Below are 16,648 nucleotides of genomic sequence, written 5' to 3' on the forward strand. Positions count from 1 at the left end.
GGATATTCTATTTGACCTTAAGCAGGCCCACAAGACACTCAAGGCACAAGGCAAAGACTTTGCTGAACAACGCTGGCAGCTGAGGATTTGAACTCCGCTTCCCCCCCCCCCAAGGAAGTTCAACGCTCCACCTTGACCATCTGAACTACACCTGGATCTGCAAAACAGGGGCTCTGTTCAGAAGACACAGGAAGGGGAGGGAAGAGCATCTGCTTGGCATGCAGGTCTCAGGTTCAACCCCCGGCATCTCCAGTTAAAAGGACCAGGTGAGTAGGTGATGTGAAAGACCTCCGCCTGAGACCCTGGAAAGCCGCTGCCAGTTGGAGTAGACAATACCGACTTTGATGGACCAAGGGGGGGTCTGATTCAGCAGAAGGTAGCTTCATGAGTTTCATGTATTTCACTCTTGGATCCTGAGGAAGAGGTTTAGAAACTGAAACTCCCATTGGCCACTGCGGCTGGCAGCGGGAAAGGGCCAAGCCCCTGGGGTTTTACGAATAAAACCCGCTCTCGCTGTCAGCACCAAGGCACTCAATTGTTGGCTCATTACTGTATTTCTAGAGAAGCTGGTCGTTATTCAAGGAAATTGTTGGAAGAGTCCAGAAAGTGGTAAATCACCCCCCACCCCCAGGTTTAATTTCCACCTCGTAACTTTGCGAGTTGGCGCTTATTGATTTCTCAGCAGCTTGGCTATTTTGGGCCTCAGCCATCTTTTCCGTCTCTCCCCGTGCCGGAGAGGGCCTCCAGGCATCTTTGTGTAGGCCAAGAAAGTGCCAGTCATTTGCATGCTAAATGCCCATTGTGCTAAATGCCTGGATGGGGCTCCAATCTCCCTCCTTCAGGAAGTTGTGTTCAGGCCGCAGGAGGTAAGGGAGTTCACACACACAAGAAGGAAAAGATCTGGACTCCAGACATTACCAGGATAAATGGAGCCAGATATGTAAAATTCCTTCCGTTCTGTACATAGAGAGGAAGGGTTTATTTGGGTAACACCAAGGCCATTTATGCAGGGTCAATTTTGATACTCTCTCAAAGCTGTTTTTTTAAATGCAACCTTTAAAATGCCTATTCACGGTCCCGATGCAAAAGGAGAAATTCCACCCCACCCACTCACCTGCTCCTTCGATCCTGTTTGCATAGCCATTAGCAACCGCCATGTGCATAGCTAACGAGCAGCTGTAATTTTGCATGGTTCCTTGAGGGGATTCTTCGCGGTGAGGGCGGAGCAAACACAAAAAGTTGCGTTAAAGGGGCGCTTAAGAAATGCGAAGCAGGTAAGTCACTTCCTGAATGACGGTTCAGCATGAAAAACTCAAAAAAATACACGGGCCAATTCAGCCTGGAACACGCTGCTAATTACCAAGTATAAAGACAGAAGAAGAATTGGTTTTTATATGCCGACTTTCTCTACCTATTAAGGAAGAATCAAACCAATCACCTTCCCCTCCCCACAACAGACACCCTGTGAGGTAGGTGGGGCTGAGAGCGTGTGACTAGCCCAAGGTCACCCAGCTATTTTCATGTGTAGGAGTGGGGAAAACAACCCACCGCTCATGTGGAGGAGCGGGGAATCAAACCCAGTTCTCCAGATCAGAGTCCAACGCTCCAAGCCACCACTCTTAACCATTACACCACGCTGGCTTGAGTCCCCCTCTCCAATTTTTATGCTTTCTTTAGTGGTCGAAGGACCCGCTGATTTCAACCGGTCTCCTCTTGCAGCAGAGCAATGGCCCCCCGGGGCAAATTTCCTCAAGGTAGCAGAGACTTCCACATGCATTTTTTCACCTTCTTCTTCCAGACGGTCAAGGCGACTGCAGAATCCCCAAAGGAGCTCCAGGGCTCACGGGGCCTCCCTGGGACACAGGTCCCCGTGTTCTTGCAAAGAGCAAGCTTTGCATCTCCACGGGCACCAAATGCAGTGAAACACGTTCTGTTGGGTTCGTCATCCAGGGAGAATCGGAAGGACTTCTGCAGCGAGGAGCCTCTGAGTTTGGGGTTCGTGGTCAAGAGCATACTGAGAAGGCCGTTTCCTTTTCTCTCTCTCTCAAAGCACCAACTTTCTTGCCCATGGGTGAGAAGGTCCCGGAAGTGCCGACAGCAGCAGAAGCTCTGCAGGACGGACACACCAAACGCGGCCTCCAGCTCCCAGCAGCAAGTCTGACGGATTTTAAAATACCTTTTCTTCAGTAAAATGGTGGAAGACTCGATGAACTGCTTAGGATTTGGGAATTGTCACCTTCTCCTCCACTGGCTTCTGCCAGAGCTCAAACGTAACAAGCAGGTTTTCTAGGAATAAGCAACAAAACCGCCAATGACAGGAACACGGAGGAACACTTCTGTTCTGGAATGACGGTTCAGCGTGAAGAAATTAAAAGAAAATATTCGGGGCGCTTCAGCCTGGAACGCACTGCTAATGACCAAGCATAAACGGCCTAAATGTTTCTGGGTGACGATAGATTGATGATACGTTTGCTATTTTATGGCCTGGAAATAAACCCAATGGATCTCGTGAGGAACGGACAACTGAATCCATGAGCAAAAGAATGGCTGGAAGGCGATTGTCAGCCGGTTTGATTCTCCCTTGAGTGGTAGAGAAAGTTGGCATATAAAAACCAACTCTTCTAAGTGGCCTTGACCTACAAGGAAAGGCAGGATATAAATGTTTTAATAAATAAATAATAAATTTGCCATACAATGTACTGTTTATCACTGAAAACCCAGGGAATTGGGAACAATTCCCAATGCTCCCCCTTTCACTCCCCCCCCCCCCCGCCAATATTTCCAGGGGCATCCCTTGACTTATTCCACTCTGCTGGCTCTCTCTTACTGACAGGGTATCGACCTGGGGCTCTCTCTCAATTGAACACTGAAATTTGGCGCATAAGAACATAGGAAAAGCCCTGCTGGATCAGACCCAGGCCCATCAAGTCCAGCTGTCTGTTCACACAGTGGCCAACCAGGGGCCTCTAGGAAGCCCCCAAGCAAGACAACTTGCAGTAGCATTTATCCTGCCTGTTCCACAGCACCTAATATGATAGGCATACTCCTCTGATCCTGGAGAGAATAGGTGTACATCATGACTAGTATCCATTTTGACTAGTAGCCATGGATAGCCCTCTCCTCCATGAACATGTCCACTCCCCTCTAAAAGCCTTCCAGGCTTTAACTATGCCTTTTATCAGTTTTGAATCTCTCACCCTCCAGCTTCAGTAGCTGACCCCGCATTCTGGTATTATGTGAAAAACTTCTCCCTGTCCACTCTCTCCACAACATGCATCATTTTATAGACCTCTCTCATATCTCCACTTAGCCTTCCAAGCTACACAGCCGTCAGCGTTTCTGTGTGTGTGTGTGTAAAGTGCCTTCAAGTCGCTGCCGACTTATGGCGACCTCTTTTTGGGGTTTTCATGGCAAGAGACTAACAGAGGTGGTTTGCCAGTGCCTTCCTCTGCACAGCAACCCTGGTATTCCTTGGTGGTCTCCCATCCAAATACTAACCAGGGCTGACCCTGCTTAGCTTCTGAGATCTGACGAGATCAGGCTAGCCTGGGCCATCCAGGTCAGGGCTCAGCGTTTCTACCGCTCCTCATAGGGCAGTTGCTGTAGCCCCCTGATCATTTTGGTTGCTCTTTTCTGCACCTTCTCAAGCTCTGCAATATCCTTTTTGAGGTGTGGTGGCTAGAACTGTACACAGTATTCCAAGTGTGGTCTCACCACCCATTTGTCCAGGGGCACGTGTGGTACAAATACCTCAAACTGCTTGGAGGTGGAACACTTAGAGCTCTTGCAGCAACTTGCAAAATAGATCACAGAAATCATAGAGTTGGAAGGGACCTCCCAGGTCATCTAGTCCAGCCCCCTAAACAATGAAGGAAATTCACAACTACCTCCTCCCTACACCCCCAGTGACCCCTGCTCCATGCCCAGAATATGGCCAAAAAAAAAAAAAAAAAGCCACCCTCCAGGAAGTTAAAAGTCTACTTCATCTTTCCCAGTTAGCACTAGGAGAGGAATACTGAGTGATGCACACACGGGGTGGAATGGAGCTTCGCTCACTTGAATCAGCCTCAGGGGGAGGTGGACGGCGGCATCCAGGAATGGACGTGCGCTTTCAGCCGCACGCTGGATTTACTGGTATACAAAACGCCCCCTCTTCTGAAGCCTGTGGCAGTAGGGGGCCCTCCTTAAGAAAGGGCCGGTACCCACGCGAGCATGCCGCACAGACAAATCAACCACACCACGAGAAAAGCAGTACGCTAAAATATTTTACATTCCTCTGAAATCCTTTACACAAAAAACCCTGCCAAAGATTCCCCACGTTTTCTTCCAAAGAATCCCTTGAGAGACACCTAAGAGCTGGTTCCTCCCCCCCTTGCAAACTCCCACCCACAACAGATGTGCGGAGGCTCCAGGTTCAAAAGAGATACACACAGTGAAGAAACGCAAACAAAGCTAAAAGTTTACAGCGGTATAAATACAAGCAGCTGGCTGGGCCGCAGTTTCCGCAGACCACTCGAGCCTTGGAGGGAGGCTGGTAGAAGAGGGCGAAGGTTTGCTCAGGGGGAAAAGCTCAACTCCAAAGTACCCTGGGGTTCATCGCTCTTTCCTCCGGGCAAAAGTTGTAAGCAGTCCGTGCCCCCCACCCCAGAAAAATGATTCAAAACAGAAAGCAAAAAAAGTCTTTCCCGAGTTTCCTTAATTTCGCTGCAGGGAAGATAATGTGGTTCAAAGAAGTGGCTCTTCTATTAGTGGCTTTTAAAAAAGAAGTGGAAAGAAAAACCACCACGACCCCCTTTGCTCTTGCCCACTCCCCTGCCACTGTGCCCTCCGCCTCCTTTTTCATCACCACCAGCGCCCAACACGTAGTCCTAGGTTTACAGGAGATTCCTGTCTCACAACAAACACAGGATCTTAATCCTTTTATAGAAAAAAGACTCTGACGGCAGGATTGTGGGGTGTTACCACAGGTTCATTGAAGGGCTTCGTCAAGCAGCGAGCGTTCCCTGTGCATCTCTGTCACTGCTGCCCGGGGTCCAAATGAGAAGGACCACCCCCTTCTGTGTCTGTGCAAACATCTGTCTCCGAAGCCGGTGGCGGGATGTAGCCAACGGCAAGGATACAGTCTGTGTCGACCGGCGGGACCAGCGTTAGCGACTCTATGCCCAGGGAGTCCGAGCTGTCGGTGACGATGAGGGAGATCGTGGGCTGCTGGGCAGGAATCAGACTGGGAGATAAGCTGGCGGTCTCTGCTTCGGCGTTCCTTCCAGGGTTCTTGCCGGATCTTGAGAGAGGCGCGGAAGAGTCATCAGCTACCGCCAAGTGACTGAAGGACGGCGTCCGAGGGTGCTCCGGAACGGCTGCGTCATCTGTGAAAGGGAAGCAAGCACCGCGTTATATGCTTGTGCATCATCGCGTGTTAAAAACAGCACCGCAGTTCGAACACTTTGCAAGGGCACAAACAGGGAAGAGCGCACTTTGAAAGTCAGACTTCCAGCTTGGGCTCAAATCTCAGTCTGGACACAGCCCGTGCGTTACTGTCTGATTCTATAAACACACCAGCAGCTCAGTTATCTTTGGAGACACTCTGAATCCCTTACCAATTTTTTTTAAAACCCAACGCAGCCCACTCTTTGCCCAAAGGGCTGAGGGGAGCATGCACAGGGCGATTAAGCCAACTAATGATTTTATATATATATATATATATATATATATATATATATATATATATATATATATCTATATATATGAGCTTGAGACCATGGCCTTTTATGCACGGCTGTTTCCCTCACTGTCACCCCTATGACGACTTCGGGTCTTTGTTGTGATTCTGCATGCTGTTTCCAACTGTCAGAGGTTGCCTCGCTCTCCCCCGCGTGTCCCCGCAATTTGCCCGCATTTTCAGGGACCTGTTTTATCTTGAATTTGAAAACGCGGGCAAAGTGGTTGGAAAGGGCATGCACAATCAAAACAAAGACCTGAGGTCGTCGGAGGGGTGACAAGGGAAACAGCCATGCATAAAAGGCCTTTGGACGCCCTGATTCTGCGTAAGGCAGATTCTTGTGCTCAGTTCTGAGGAGGGAGGGAGATAAAAGTAAAGCAGTAAATCAAGACCGGTAGCGTGGGTTGCATGCTTTGAAACTAATCTGGATACTGGGAAAAAACTGTTTACAGTAAGAGTTGTTCAGCAGTGGAATGGGCTGACCAGGGAGGTGGCGAGCTCCCCCTCTCTGGCAGTCTTCAAGCGCAGGCTGGACAAGCACTTGTTAGGGATGCTCTAGGCTGATCCTGCATTAAGCAGGGGGTTGGACTAGATGGCCTCTATGGCCATTTCCAACTCTATGATTCTAGCCAGGCTCTGAACGGAAGGTGAGCGCTGCACCCTTTCAGGCTCACTATCTGAGCATCCCAGAATCCTGACAGTAACCAGCCAAGCCTCAGACAGAGGACACGTGCTGGGAGTTCACTGAACTTCCCCAGAGAATCCTCTTCTCTTTAAATCATGCACTGACCCATGTCACTACCTAGAAATTTCCCCCCTAACCTGGCAAAATTGATTAATTTATTCATTCACTCCATTTAGACCCTGCCATTCTCCCCAGGGGAGACCCGAAGTGGCTTATTTCGTTCTCCGCTCCTCCATTTTGCTCTCACAACAACCCTGCGAGACAGCTCAGGCAAAGAGCATGTGACTGGCCCAAGGCCACCCAGTGAGTTTCCATGGCACAAGTGGGGATTTGAACCTGGTTCTCCCATGTCCTAGCCGGATACCCTTAACCACTACACCATACGGGCTCCCTGGGTCTAATTTAGGCCAGGAAAACAACACAGGGGGTGTAAGCCTCCCTCCCCTTGCAGTCCTGAGCCCTTGGTGCGAATCCCAAGGGGCCTCCTTCAGGAAGGGGCCACACGGGGCGAGTGAGCTGCCTGGGGTGACCCAGCCTTTTCTCTGGCACTCCTGGGCCCTCTAGCCCCACGGCCAGGCGAGTCTCTGATTGCCAATGTGCCATGACATTTCTCTGCTCACATTTAATCACCTCCAGTGGAGTTAGAAGGGCCCATTCATCCAAGCTACCCTTGAACTATAGAATGAAACTGGAGAGGGACCGTGGCTCAGCGGTCGAGCATCTGCTTGGCATGCAGAAGGTCCCAGGTTCAAGCCCCGGCATCTCCAGTTAAAAAGGACCAGGCAGTAGGTGATGGGAAAGATCTCTGCCTGAGACCCTGGAGAGCACTGCTAGTCTGAGTAGACAATACTGACTTTGAGGGAACAAGGGTCTGATTCAGTAGAAGGCAGCTTCATGTGTAAATGTTGGGAAAGGGCTGTGGCTCAGTGGTAGAGCCTCTGCTTGGCACGCAGAAGGTCCCAGGTTCAGTCCCCGGCTTCTCCAGTTAAAGGGACTAGGCAGGTAGGTGATGTGAAAGACCTCTGCCTGCTACCCTGGAGAGCTGCTGCTGATCTGAGTAGACCATACTGACTTTGATGGACCAAGGGTCTGATTCAGTATAAGGCAGCTTTACGTGTGAAACTGGCCCTTCAAAGAGCTTCCAGCGGTGATGCGCCTCCCTTAAGTGCCAGAGGAATGGAGGAGGGCTTGCAGGCGCTTGCCCGGCTGTGGCTGATCCGATTAGAGAGGCTTAAGATGATACACTAAGCACTGAGAATACTGAATGGAAAGGGGAGGGGATAAAGCATCGTCGCCTTTCTGGGAAGATCCATGAATGAGTGAAAGAGAAGTCTGCTAAAAATGAGTATCCCACATCACACCATTCATATATTAAACATGGCAGTGGCCATTTCCTGGCAGGTCTGCATGCTAGGGTTTTTTTTTTTTTTTTTTGGTAACCTGAGTCGAGGAAATTAGCTAATGTAAGAGACACCGGTAAGTAATACCTGGCTCTTGGGATGTGTCATTTCTATGCACAGGGCTTGGGTAGAATGTATTCTGCTTTCCTGGAAGATTTGCTTCACACTTCTTTTAAATAACTGAACTATCATCATCGTTCCTGAATGTCTCAGCACACTGGCGCAATTGGGGAAAGCTGGGTAAACTAAACGTTTGGTTGCTAAGGGAGGATGCAACCATTTTTTTTTAAAGGTCACAAATCCTCATGAGGATTAGTAGCAAATAAAGGCTGTTTGGCTCTCGGTGCAGCAAAGTGGTGTTTGGGGCAGCTTGGCGGACAGGAAAACATACAGAAACAGGTTGAGCACAAGCTCAATGAAAAAAACACACAATGTCATTAAGATGCGTAGCAAATTCCTTTTAAAAGGACAAAAAATTATGAACAGTGAAGACAGTTGTGGACGGTGAGTGCAGGCGTTAACTCAAAGGCCTCTTATGCTGAACAGGGGAGGGCTGAAGGTTTGAGAACGGGGGCCTGTTGTTGCACCTCTGCTTCAAAACCCTTCAATGCCTAGTCTTATTACATTGCTTATTAGATATCCCCATCCTATTGACCTACATTGATCTACACTGTGAATTCCACCTTGAGTTTCGGCGAGAAAAACAGACTATAAATAATGTAATAAATTTTAAAAAATTAACTGAAACGTATGAGTCCCCAGAGTAAAATAAAATACCAGAAAGGCTGCCTGAAGGGTAAAGTATCTTCACTTGCTAAGAATGGGCAAAAAAATCCACAAGAGAGGCAAAAGCAACCAAGGCTAAGGCATGTTTCTGGCAACCCCAGGCATGCAGAAAAATACAACTACTGAAGCGAATTCTCCTCCCACCCTGTGACGGCAATGTCTGAGCATGTGCAGATGCTGTGAAGGGGGAGAATAAGGCTATTCGGCCAGCGTGCCGGGGTTGCCACAACAGCCCAAAAGGCAGAGAAAAAACCAGGGTGCTGACAGCGGCCTTGAGCAGGAGGAGGCTTCAGCTGGCTCCGCCCCATAAGCCTGCTTCTCACCACCCTGGGGGTGGAGGGAGGGAAGGCCGGACAGGTGGGGAAGCGAGCAGGCAATCAAGTGGGCGAAGGGGGCTGGCAAGATGGCAGGCAGGTAAGCATGCGAGGAAGAAAGGCGGAGAAAACAAAACCACAACGGAGGGAAGACCCCCAAAGGGATTATGGAAGAGCGAGAGAGGACAGGCCAGCGGGGTGGGATTCCTCCTCCCCTGAGAGAACCACAGTGCACGTCCCCTCCTGGTTCCTTGTACCCCTACGTCGCACCAAGAAGCTTTTCCCCGTGCCAGATCAGAACTCTGTGCCACGTGCCAGCCTCCGTCTCCTGCTCCACGTGCCAAGGGCGGGGAGCTTCTACCCCTGGATGCTTTCCACAAGGAGAAAAAGCCGTAATTGTTTTCAATGGGAGCAGCAAAAAGAGAAGTCGGGAACAGACAGGGGAAGAAGGCCCCCAAGAGCACAGCGCCTGCGCACAGCAAAGTTTTCTTCCCCGAGCGGGGGTGGGGGGCATGATTCAGAACTCTTTCCCTTCCCCAGCTAAGAGGTTCTAGGGAATAGAATCATAAAGTTGGAATCATAGAGTTGGAAGGGACCACCAGGGTCATCCAGTCCAGCCCCTGCACAATGCAGGAAGTTCACAACAACCTCCCCCCCCCACACCCCCAGTGATCCCTACTCCATGCCCACAAGATGGCCAAGATGCCCTCCTTCTCATGAACTGCTCAAGGTCTTAGAATCAGCATTGCTGGCAGATGGCCATCTAGCCTCTGCTTCAAAACCTCCAGGGAAGGAGAACTCACCACCTCCTGAGGAAGCCTGTTCTACTGAGGAACCGCTCTAACTGTTAGAAAGTTCCTCCTAATGTCTAGACGGAAACTCTTTTGATTTAATTTCAACGCGTTGGTTCTGGTCCGACCTTCTGGGGCAACAGAAAACAACTCGGCACCCTCCTCTATATGTCAGCAGAAGATGGTTATCCTATCCCCTCTCAGTCTTCTCCTCTTCAGGCTAAACATACTTCAACCTTTCCTCATAGGACTTGGTCTCCAGACCCCTCACCATCTTTGTTGCCCTCCTCTGGACACGTTCCAGCTTGTTGACATCCTTCTTAAATTGCAGTGCCACAATAGGAGACCTCTTTGCCCCTGTTGGCACAGCGCAACCAACCTCAGTTCTGCAGAAGCTGAACTAAAGTGTCTTGCAAGATGCCCTACACCAAGGGATAAGGCCCTCCATGCTGATTACTCATTTCTGTGGGTGATGGAGATGCTCAGTTGACTTTTGTGGTGTGCCGGAGGGGGCAGGAAACAAACGAAACACGCATGGAGAGACCTGCCTGAAAAGGGTTTGGCTGCCGCAGCGGCTGCTGGAACGCTTAAACCCAGTGTCCACCACGACCGTCAGCCTCCGAGGCACTAAACGCCGGCCGCCGTCCTTTCCTGGCAGGCCTTACTAGATAGAGGGAAACATAGCGAGACAGGTCACATGGGCACCTTCACACCACAGGGAGACAGGTGCGGGCAGGGAGGGACAGAAAGCAGACAAGTTAGATTCGCAACAAGGACCAACGCGGACATTTGCCAGGATACCCTGGGGTGAGTGTCTCCCCCCCCCCCCAAAAAACCCCCCTCTCCTCTTTGGAAGAAGAAGAAGCCGAAGGAGAAGGAGGAGGAGAAGAAGAGTTGGTTTTTATATGCCGACTTTCTCTACCACTTAAGGGAGAATGAAACTGGCTAACAATCACCTTCCCTTCCCCTCCTCACAACAGAAACCCTGTGAGGCAGGTGAGGCTGAGTTCGGAGAGAACTGCGACTAGCCCAAGGTCACCCAGTTGCTTTCATGTGGAGGAGTGGGGAAACCAACCCGGTTCACCAGATTAGTCTCCGCCGCTCATGTGGAAGAGTGGGGAATCAAACCCGGTTCTCCAGATCAGAGTCCACTGCTCCAAACCACTGCTCTTAACCACCACACCACGCTTGCAGCTTACGAAGCCGGCGGCCTGCAAAGAGGCACCTCCTCTTTCCCTTGAGAATGAGCGCCCCGTCAGGTTGAACCCGCTCCGCTGCCAGATGGGCACACCCCCTCCAAAGGCCCGCTTAAGCGCCAAAAGAGAGAGCTGCGGGCAAAACGCGCATCAACTCGGTGACCTGCTATAAAAATGATGCCCAGAGCCATCTTTTACAGATTTTCTGGTGGGTTAGCAATATTCCTGGCCCACTTAGCAGTAATAAATCGCGGGAGCAGGCTGTGCCTCCCCCGCCCCCAAGCTGGCCATAAATCAGAAAGCAGGATAAATCTACCCTGTTAGCTAGAGATGGGAAGGCTAAAATACTGCCCTTGGAATCTGGTCAAATCTAATTGCAGCCTGTTTTTTTTAAGAAGGATCCAGGGGTGACCAGTTGACTTGGGGGTGGGGTGGGGTAGGATGAGAGCCGCAAAGTTCAGCATGCGCACACATACAGCGTGCAAAGCTTTTTGCGGGGGCGGGGGGGGAATGAATTTGGGTGGTCTCGTTCTCATGTGCTATTTTTGCCATGAAGGAAAAGCCAGTGTAGAAACACCACGTACCCCTCCCCCCCACCACCTACACAATCTCAGGGCGTGGACCCAAAGAAACGCATAGCCCAGCTCCACGAGCCTGAAAGGATGCTTCTCAAACCACCACCTCCTCTCCGTGGTCACAACCGTCTCGCAATTCTCTTTTGAAACCCCAGTGGAACTTTCCAAAGAGGACTACAGCCAGGTTCCTCAACGGCCCTCTGGTGAACTCAAAGGAGCTCTCGGGACCCTTGCACCCGGCACTTTGAGATTAATGCGCACGCAAAGGATGGCAATTTGCAGGTGCGAGGTTTGCAGCAGGAGACGAGCTGGCCAGGAGGCCGGGTCTAGCTGGATTGGGGGTAGAACACCAGTTCTGGAGGCAACAATTGTTAATGCGTGGGGAGGGAGAAGGGTTGCCAGCCTCCAGGTGATGGCTGGAGATCACCTGCTCATACAGGTGAGCTCCAGGCGACAAAGATCAGTTCCCCTGCAGAAAATGGCCACCTTGGAAGGTGGACTCTATGGCTTCATACCCCACTGAAGTCCCTCCCCTCCCTAAACTCTGCCCTCCACAGGCTCCAAAATCTCCAGGTATTTCCCAACCCGGAACTGGCAACCCTAGGAAGGAGGGATTTAAACGGGAGAAAGAGCAGAAGGGAAGGGGGTGCCAGCCCTTTCGGATGCCCAAACTGCCCGCTCCCACCGGCTTCCGTCTAAGCCATGCTGGGAGAAAATCACTTGGGGAGGAGTGTTGGAAGGGAAGGATTCGGCACTCTCCGAATGCAATCTCCAGTTTGGGGGGGGGGGGTTTCCGCACTGCAATTCTCCCTCCTCGATCCCCCTAGCAACCTCACCGTTCTGATCCCACTAGGTTGAGAAACAACCTCCCGAGGCAGGTGAGCACACAGCCAAGCAAAAAAGTGCACCCAGCGTTATACACTCTGCATCTGACTCCCCAAAGGCCCGGGTTCCCCTGCCGCTCACGAGTTTTGAACTCGTCTTCAAAGCTCCTTATAACCGCAAATAACAAAAAGCAGCTGATTGGGAAAGAGGCAAGCGGCGATGCTGATGATACACCGTTGCTATTAACGCCTGGCATTTGCCAAGCAGCATTCCGTCTTCAAATGATGCGTTAATTTAATAAGCAAAGATATCGCCGTACTGAAGAAACAAGCCGTGCTCTTGACTAACGCGCAATGCATGGGTTTGCGGTGCCTTCGCCCTCGAGTCTCTGATTGTGGAACGAGGCGGCAGAATCCTGCAACCGGCCACTGCTGGGGAGAGGGGGTGGGGAAGGGGGCAGATTGCAATTAGGAGTGCTCTAATTAATTCATGCCACTTTTGCAAGCGGCATAAATCTCAGGATTTGCCGTGGGATCTCCCTGTTTTGCAAGGGGAGGCAGCCTCATAAATTACGCCTGCGGATCCTTTCATCTGCCACAGCACCTTGCAATAGCCAGAAATGTTGCGGCTTCGGGGGCGGGCGGGGAGAGAGGCAGAGAAGATTGCTTAACCTGTGAATGAAGCAATCTCACCAATTCAGCAACCTTCTTCTCGGAGCATCACAGAGGCCAAAGGCCTGTACAGTAAACCTGAGACGATGAATTGCGACGGGGGGGGGGGGGGCGAGAAAAAAAGAGAGGGAGCGCAGCAAGCAGGCCCGGATCGGACTTTGGACCAAATGAAAACGCTCATAAAAACCCGTCTGAAGGACACCCTGGCATTTTAGGGACTTTCCTCACTTCCAATGCAAAAAAACCCTGCTTCTGTTTTCCACGTCTATGAAGCCCATTAACCGTTCTCTGAAGGGGGGGCAGTTTGGCTGGAACAGGGGAGGGTGGAGTTCCTGGACTGCACATTGCTAGTTGCCCCACGGCCTGGAACTGCCAGCTGGGAAGGGCCACGTTTGAGAGAAGCTAAAAAGTCAGGTTTTCCTGAAGAGAAGGTCCTACTCACCCCCTGCCCACTTACAGCACCCTCCCAACCTTCCTTCCTTCAATGGTACAGCTTTATTGGCTATAACCTTGAGCCTTAAGGAATCCCAACACCACCCCCAAAAGCCGCCCGGCCTAGAAAAAGCAAACCAGCAGATATAATTGTCTTAGTGAATTTAAAAGAGAAAAGAAAAATTAACGATACAGAACCAAGAGAGCTTCAACTAACTTGCTCAATTACACACAAATCTCTTTCATTTGTGTGTATTTACTCCAACGCAAAAGCACTTTTTTAGGTAAAAGGGGGATAGTCTTACATTCACATACAAATTAATTACATTTATGTCCAGTAAATTTTTTGGGGGGTGGGTGCACAAGATTTTTTAGGGGGGGGGTTCTTCACATTCAGGGTCACTTTCCTTTCAAATAAACACAGTATATTCCCAAGTATCAATAAGTGTTCCTTTTACAAGCCCCAAAGCTATTCCGCTGAAGTTAATACTTTACCTGGGCGTGTGTGTGGTTTTACAGAGAACTCTAAAAGATCCCTTGTGGACAAGCAGAAATAAGTCCGTGGGGGAGGGAGTGACCGTTTTCCAATGAACTGCCCCCCTCTGCTGGGACTTTTGCAACGGATGTGAACTTGACGGACCTGTGAACTTGACGGACCTCGGCTTGGTTTGGCCAGGCATGAGTGACATACGTCAACACAGACGCATTCCTGAGATCACCGAAGAGGGAAGTAGCTAAGCTTTACATGATACAAAGCCCGGACCTGTGTTTATACACAAAAACCCACAAAGCTGCCCAACACTGAATCAGACCACAGGTCTATCAAAGTCCGTATCATCCACTTCTCTAATTAGAATAGAACAGAATCACAGAGTTGGAAGGGACCTCGTTGTGGCCGACTTTCAGCCTTGCCTGCCTGCCTTCTCTGTGCAGAGGTTATGTGCAGAGGGGAGGGGACGTGGCTCAGAAGTAGAGCATCTGCTTCGTACACAGGAGGCTCCAGGGTCAATCCCCAGCATCTCCAGGTAAAGGGCCAGGCGGTAGGTGATGTGAAAGACCTCTGCTGTCAGTCTAAGTGAAATTAAATCAAAAGAGTTTAAACATTAGGAAGAACTTCGTGACAGTTAGAGCGGTTCCTCAGTGGAACAGGCTTCCTCGGGAGGTGGTGAGCTTTCCTTCCCTGGAGGTTTTTAAGGAGAGGTTAGATGGCCATCTGTCAGCAATGTGGATTCTATGGCCATAGGCAGATGATGAGAGGGAGGGCATCTTGGCCATCTTCTGGGCATAGAGTAGGGGTCACTGGGTGTGTGTGGGGGAGGTAGTTGCAAATGTCCTGCAGTGTGCAGGGGGCTGGACTAGATGGCCTGGTGGTCCCTGCCAACTCTATGATTATGTGGTGAATGGAGACATGCCAGCCTTTGGTTGTGGAAACCAGTGTTTCCCCAGAGTTCATGGCCACCATAAACCATTCCAGGCATGCCAAGGAATCCATTTCAAAGCCTCCATGGCACAGGAGAGCTGGAAACCAGCACCCCCCCCCCACTCCCTGAGGGGAATTTTCTGGAGCCGCCATCTCCCAAGAGATGCAGTTTTTTGAGACACCAACCTCTCTCCCACTGGGCTTCCTCCTGGAGTCATGCAGCGTCAGGAGATATTTCCAGGGATGGGAAGGAATAATATCTTAAGGCCACCACTGAGGGTCAGCAGCAAGCCTGCCCCTCCGGGTCATGTTTGTCCCCCCCAACAAGATTAATTTCAGGCAAGGTTCAACTTCAAACCTGTCTGACCAAAGAGGGAACGTGGGCTGGCGCCTCAGAGCTCACGCGGAACACCTTTTCCCTGTTCTATAGCCAGCTGCTGTGTATCTGGGACATGGGATGGGATTCCCAGGCAGAGGGCGTGAATTTGGGACAGCCGCCGTCCTGGTCACTTGCAAAAGAGCTCAGGGTCTGCTGTGCAGTGATGAACCATTATTCGCAAGCTGTGCGTTGTGCAGGCTTCAGATTCACAAGTGACAGAACTTGCCACTCCAGTAAAGCTGCCCCTCTGACTCCCCTCATCCCTGAGGACCAGGAAGACATTTCGTGCCAGCTGTGGCCAACTCCAGCTGGAGAAATCCCTGGAGATTTTGGGGGGGGGGTGCCTTGGGAGGGTGGAGTTTGGGGGAGGGGCGGGGGCTCAGCGTGCGTGCGATGCCCCGGAACGTGTCCTCCGGAGCCGATTGGTGTTGTCTGGAAATCAGTTGTATTTCCAGAACTCCGGGCCCCACCTGGAAGTAGCCCTGTGTGTTAAGTGCAGTCAAGTCACCTCTGACTCATGGCGACCCTGTGAATGAGCGACCCTGTGAATGAAAGTCCTCCAAAATGTCCTATCTTTGACAGCCTTGCTCAGATCTTGCAAACTGAGGGCTGTGGCTTCCTTTACTGAGTCAATCCATCTCTTGTTGGGACTTCCTCTTTTCCTGCTGCCGCCAACTTTTCCTAGCATGACTGTCTTTTCCAGTGACTCTTGTTGTCTCATGATGTGACCAAAATACGATAGCCTCAGTTTAGTCATTTTAGCTTCTAGGGTCAGTTCAGGCTTGATTTGATCTATAACCCGCTGATTTGTTTTTTTGGCCGTCCACGGTATCTGTAACACTCTCCTCCAACACCACATTTCAAAGGAATCTATCTTCTTCCTATCAGCTTTCTTCATTGTCCAGCTTTCACACCCATCCATAGTAATAGGGAATAGTAAAGGTAAAGGTCCCCTGTGCAAGCACCGGGTCATTCCTGACCCATGGGGTGACATCACATCCCGACGTTTCCTAGGCAGACTTTGTTTACAGGGTGGTTTGCCAGTGCCTTCCCCAGTCATCTTCCCTTTGCCCCCAGCAAGCTGGGTGCTCATTTGACCGACCTCGGAAGGATGGAAGGCTGAATCAACCTTGAGCCGGCTACCTGAAACCGACTTTCGTTGGGATCGAACTCAGGTCGTGAGCAGAGCTTTTGACTGCAGGGAATACGATGGCATGAATTAATCTAATCTTGGTGGCCAGTGACACATCCTTACACTTCAAAATATTTTCTAGCTCCTTCATGGCTGCCCTTCCCAGTCTAGGGAAGTAGCCCTAGTTGCCCCCAGTTTTGCATGAACACCAAGTGGATTCACCCCGAGGACCTTCGGGGCCCATTCTAGAATTTCCATGGCATAAACGAGACATGGGGGGAAAATCCAAAGAATCAAGAAGGCCTATCTGAACCTACTATTCC

At 50.7% G+C, this 16,648-nt stretch overlaps 1 protein-coding gene across 1 annotated transcript in view; it reads right to left on the reverse strand.

The window, feature by feature from the left end:
• Positions 1-5,016: 5,016 nt before the first annotated feature.
• Positions 5,017-16,648, reverse strand: part of CLEC16A (C-type lectin domain containing 16A) — a 122,148-nt gene continuing 110,516 nt past the window's right edge. Inside the window, exon 23 of the mRNA XM_056866272.1 lies at positions 5,017-5,366. Within this exon, the coding sequence (XP_056722250.1) occupies positions 5,017-5,366 (350 nt within the window). The remainder of the gene's footprint in view (positions 5,367-16,648) is intronic.

The sequence above is a fragment of the Euleptes europaea genome, chromosome 21 (assembly GCF_029931775.1).
Source record: "Euleptes europaea isolate rEulEur1 chromosome 21, rEulEur1.hap1, whole genome shotgun sequence".
NCBI lineage: Eukaryota > Metazoa > Chordata > Lepidosauria > Squamata > Sphaerodactylidae > Euleptes > Euleptes europaea.